Source organism: Morone saxatilis, unplaced genomic scaffold (assembly GCF_004916995.1).
Source record: "Morone saxatilis isolate NCDOM2014 unplaced genomic scaffold, NCSU_SB_2.0 Contig12, whole genome shotgun sequence".
Classification (NCBI taxonomy): domain Eukaryota; kingdom Metazoa; phylum Chordata; class Actinopteri; family Moronidae; genus Morone; species Morone saxatilis.
In genome coordinates this window covers 11738838-11744023 of record NW_023339674.1, presented here as the reverse complement: position 1 = coordinate 11744023, position 5186 = coordinate 11738838, and the positions used below count along the sequence as shown (strand labels likewise).

The window sequence follows — 5186 nt, the reverse complement described above, 5'->3', positions numbered from 1 at the left end:
ATATATATATAATTATTATTATTACTTGACTGGACTTATTACAAGTCCATGGACTGACTTTCACTTTTGATTCTGCAAAACCAGCCTGAAGAAAGGGAATGAGAAATACTACAATGATGGCCAAAGTACTATACTCACTGTTTTGACTAAAGCATAACTAAAAAGTTATTTTTAAATTAACAGTAAGACCAACATTACTAACATTTAAATTTTGGGTTGATTTACTAATTTTAAATCTTTTAGCCATAAAGGAGTCTATTAAAGACTCAATATACATGTGTTTGGACAGAAGATATCAGTATGATTGTCAAAAGGTGGGAACATGATCCAGTACTGGTGCATTAATCTGAACTTTGTAAAAGTTGTTAATAAACACCATCCTGAGGCCAACTACTTCAATTTAAAACCATTTTACTCTTTACCAGGAAGGTATTTTCACCCTTTGTCATTGTAATTCAGTGACCGTGTTATTCAGATGAAAAAGCTCTTTTTTTCCTCGTATGGCCTTCCAGTATTCTACGAAAAATGTGTCTTAGCAGGTTTTCAGTTTGGAGTCAATCCAGCTGCCTCCTCGCCTCAGCTGAATTGTGCACTTGGCTGTTTGTGTTGTTGCTTGTTGCTCAGTGCTCCAGGGTTTTGGTGGTGCGGTAGGACAAATGTGCCTGTACCTGTCAGAGTTTAGTTTCATTCTGTGGCGACTGTAGCTACAGGGTTTATTAACATGATTAATTCATCCATCCATCTACCCCATTATTCATATAATCTCCAAAGTGACTCCAGTGAGAATGAGGTGTGATTGCTGTCACATACCCGTCCTTCCACCTTGTCGTTCTTTTTAAACTGTGAAGTCAATATTAGTTGTCTCTCTTTGAAAAACCGGGGTACTTTGTATCACTGCTGATGGCTGATGTAGCTCCGGCAAAGTGATCATTTTATCAGCGGCACACAGGCTGATTTGTATGAAACCGTCTATAAACATGAGTAATTACAGTTTGACAACATATGAATATCACATTGTGAGGAAGTATAAGACCAGATATTGCTCTTTGGATTTTGGTCATGGTGATATTGTGATGTTGATAAAAATGTCACGTTTTCCTGCATTAAGTGATACATGTGTTTATGTTTGACTGTTTCAGCTTAATGAAATGAACATTGAATGCATCTGGCCTAATAATCCCAAATGATTTACACATAATTACATCCCTTATTCAAAATAAATAACTTAATTTAAATTTAACCAAAATCCTTAAACCTAATCTTAATCCAATTGAATTTAAACCTAAATCATGTCTGTGATTGCATTTTAGTACTGATCAGCTGAAAATACGAATTGAAAGTTACTGTAACAGCATTCTTGCCTAATGCCTGTGATGAAATATTCCTCCCGAGCTCAGCTCATTTTTTTTTTTTTTTTACAATCATTCCAATTCAAACAATTTTAGCACATAAACAGCCAAATGCAGTTGTTGAACCCTGCAGCTGACTAACTTGCTCAAACAGATTTTTGTAAGAACTTTGACTGATTGAAATACAGAAGGGCTCTGGATCCAACCAGTGTTTTACATGAATTAACAAGAATGTTGATCTTCTGATAGCAAGAAGCTGTTCATACAAGAATTCATGCAGGCGCTTCTTCTATTCTACCAAACCTGTGCTGCTTAATGTCTTTGCTTACATGTTGTTTGTTGAGTGTTAGAAGCATATGTGGCAGCAATGCTTTGCCTTTGAATCTCTGGCTTTCCTGCATGCTACCTGCTAAATTACATTTAAAACATGCTTGAACTTAATCAGAGATGTGATTTGGCTTTTAGGGACTTTCAGTTCTGTATCTTTAAGAAGAGTTTTTTTCTTATATTTATTTTATTTTGTGTCCCTAATCACATTTTTCTTTAAACAAAAAAAGTTGCTTAGCTGTAGCAAATAGTGCCGTTTGTGGAAAAACACCATCCACCAGCCAACTGCTGCTTAATTTTGCTTTGTAAGTTTTTTCCAGACAAATTCATCCCGTCTTACAGTTTACAGTATTTTTAATTGAACAAATCATAAAAATTAGATTTTATTATGAAAGTATTAATACTCGTTTAAGTATCTATGGCTGGTGGATACGACTAATACACTGCTCCTAAGGAGGAAATCTCTTTTAATTTACTATTGCTTTGTCTTCCAGATGCAGACATTAAGCGCAGCGTAAGCTCCAGCGGCAGGTCTTTTCTCAGCTCAGAGTCCATGTAAGTAACATTTCCTGTTTCCCTTCATCCTCCAATATTAAATGATAATGTCATTTTTTAATAATAAATAACATGAGTTAACAAAAAACTCCAAGGTTTTTTACTTAAATGTAAAAATAATTAGCAGTTAATATGCACCACGTTTTATGTCGGCTCTGTCGATTATGACAGTGCTAAACAGAGAAACACATTTCTAAAATAATATTGTATATTCTGTCCTCCTTTTTCAGCTCTCCATCCTTCCTCCAGTCTAACTCAGCTGAGTCAGTAGCCATGGGTTTACTCAGGCAGTTTGAGGGCATGCAGCTTCCTGCAGCCTCTGAGCTCGACTGGCTGGTCCCAGAACACGACGCTCCACAGAAGGTACAGCATCTTACACATGGCATAAAATCTGTAATTAAAAACTTAATTTGTAGTATGCCGCACTCTCCCAAATGTACTTCCTGTTATTCACACAACAGAACTGAACTTTGAACTACTCGAGCACTTCGCTCTCTCCTAGCTGCTGCCCATACCTGACTCTTTGCCGATCTCGCCTGATGATGGCGAACACGCCGACATCTACAAGCTGAGAATTCGGGTTCGAGGAAACCTAGAGTGGGCGCCGCCCCGACCGCAGATTATCTTCAACATTCATCCCGCCCCCAAGTGAGTCCGCACCAGGTTTTACCCGCCCAAACCTGACTGTCTCACTTTGTTTTTGGTTTAATCTGCCATTCACTTGTCATCACTTGTTATCTTTTTCATGACAAATACCACAGAGTTGGCGTAAATATTTGCTAATGAAATGCAAATTACAGTATAATTGGCTGGTTGAGCCTAAAGCATTTTAAATGATTGAGGCTTTTCTGGATCAGAAATGGCTGTAGGCTTAATCTCATTATGTAACACCTCTTATAATAACTATGTGGAGACGGAAAGACCTTGGAGCAAAAATGTAAGTCTTTCCTCTCCAGTTTGGCATCCACATCAGATACAGCTTCCCAAAAGGCCCATGGAGAAACAACATGTTGCTTGAAAAATTGCAAATATTTATTCATGCTTATTTATTGCTTCTGACAGGCACAAATCACGCAGACATCTACAAGCTTTTACATTTGCACACACAGAACAAAAGACCAACATAAGTGGCTGTAATGTAACATGTTTTGAGCTCTGAAAGATTTTTTCCAAGTATTTAGCCTAAAGCTGTTTTTGTTCATTGATATTGATCAGATTGGTTTGGAGCCAGTTCACCATTTCTAAGTTTGTAGTGTACATAAAGTCATATTCCCTTTAATGAAGGCCAGACCACTGTCCTCGCTCTTTGTCCTTTGTTTAATCTTTGTTGTTGTGACTTTTTTTTTACCCTGTCAGGAGGAAGATAGTTGTGGCTAAACAAAACTACCGCTGCGCTGGCTGTGGCACCCGCATTGACCCAGGTATGACCAGCAAACTACAGAAATACACATCTCTGTTAATCAAACAAAATCAAAATGTCTGTTTACATTCACATTTTCAGTTCTCGTTTTTTTTTTTTAACTATAAGACTTTTTCCCCACTTTGTGGCATTTCCCTTTTATGTGTAGAAATGTTATGCAGAGATTTTTCTTCTCAGACACAGTATCACCCCCCACTTTTGTTTCTTCTGCCTTTCCACACTTCAGATTATATCAAGCGACTGCGTTACTGTGAATACCTCGGCCGTTATTTCTGCCAGTGCTGCCATGAGAACGCCCAGGCGGTGGTTCCTGGCCGAGTACTGAGGAAGTGGGACTTCAGCAAATACTATGTCAGCAACTTTGCCCGGGACCTGCTGAGCAAGATTGCTGGAGACCCGCTGTTCAACCCCAATGACATCAACAGTGGCCTGTACAAGAAGTTTAAAGCTCTGGAAACTGTCAGGGTGAGCACAGAGGCAGCAGTGGGATGGGAAATTCCTCATTAACCAGAGGGTTGAAAATTCTGACTATGTTGAGTTTTTTTTTTTCCCCCAGTAACTAGTGGGAATCCAACCAAAACAACCATTTTCAGTTCTGTCTAAAAATCAGCTGATAAACTGATGATTGTGTCATTTAAAATGGTACTGCATTCTCGGAACATGAATTATCCTAATTGTAAAAGGGTGACTCTGAACTTGTGACTGATTTTGCTGCTTAAAATACTCAAATTATCTGTCTGGAAAACCAGAATGAATAGAACTATTTATGCTCATGAAAACAAACAGTGAGGTGATACTGAAAAAGACACTTAATCTAATTCCCTCAGCAGTTGTTGCTCAGTAGCCGACATTAGTGCAGGACTGTGTGACACATACAGTACTTTAAGAATTAGAGTTTAATTATACAGCAGACCAAAGCAGTCACATGAGTAATGCATTCTCTGGGCTTTGGGTTGATAATATATAAACACTCATCTATTTAAAAAAAAAAATAAAATACAATATTCAATCTAATTACTTTTGGTGTGCACTAAATTAATTTTATTTGGAATTCAGTGCACAACAGTGTGATTTAAATTATATGATTAGGCAGAATTGTGCTGAAAGAGCAAAATACAACATTAAACTTTCATTAATGGATACAATTGTACAGAATTGTAGAAAAATGTATCAAGGCAGCTTATACCTACTGGGAAATAGAAAGAGGAGACATTTTCGCCCCTCAATCAGCTGGCAGGGACACTGAAACACTTAAATCTAATACTGAACCTGGCCTTCCTCTTCCTTCCAACATGCATTCAACTGTAAAGCTGTGTGTTTCTGTTACTGTATAGTATGTTAAAGTAACAAGATTATGTTTTCTCCATGTTGTTATTGTTTAGGTTTTGAGGGTGCAGCTGTTTCACATGAAAAATCTCTTCAAGACCTGTCGCTTTGCTAAAGAGTAAGATGTCTGCTTTTTTAGTTTCACAATCTTATCAAAATCTTGTGTGCACAAAAGTATAACATCCTTCGTGTGTCTGTGTGTGTGTGTG

At 37.6% G+C, this 5186-nt stretch overlaps 1 protein-coding gene across 2 annotated transcripts in view; it reads left to right on the top strand.

The window, feature by feature from the left end:
* Nucleotides 1-5186, top strand: part of rubcn (rubicon autophagy regulator) — a 22244-nt gene that overhangs the window by 11273 nt on the left and 5785 nt on the right. For both annotated transcript variants that reach the window (XM_035653300.1, XM_035653299.1), the window contains 6 exons: nt 2171-2231; nt 2462-2594; nt 2734-2879; nt 3588-3652; nt 3878-4116; nt 5034-5095. In XM_035653300.1, coding sequence (XP_035509193.1) covers nt 2171-2231; nt 2462-2594; nt 2734-2879; nt 3588-3652; nt 3878-4116; nt 5034-5095 — 706 coding nt within the window. The remainder of the gene's footprint in view (nt 1-2170; nt 2232-2461; nt 2595-2733; nt 2880-3587; nt 3653-3877; nt 4117-5033; nt 5096-5186) is intronic.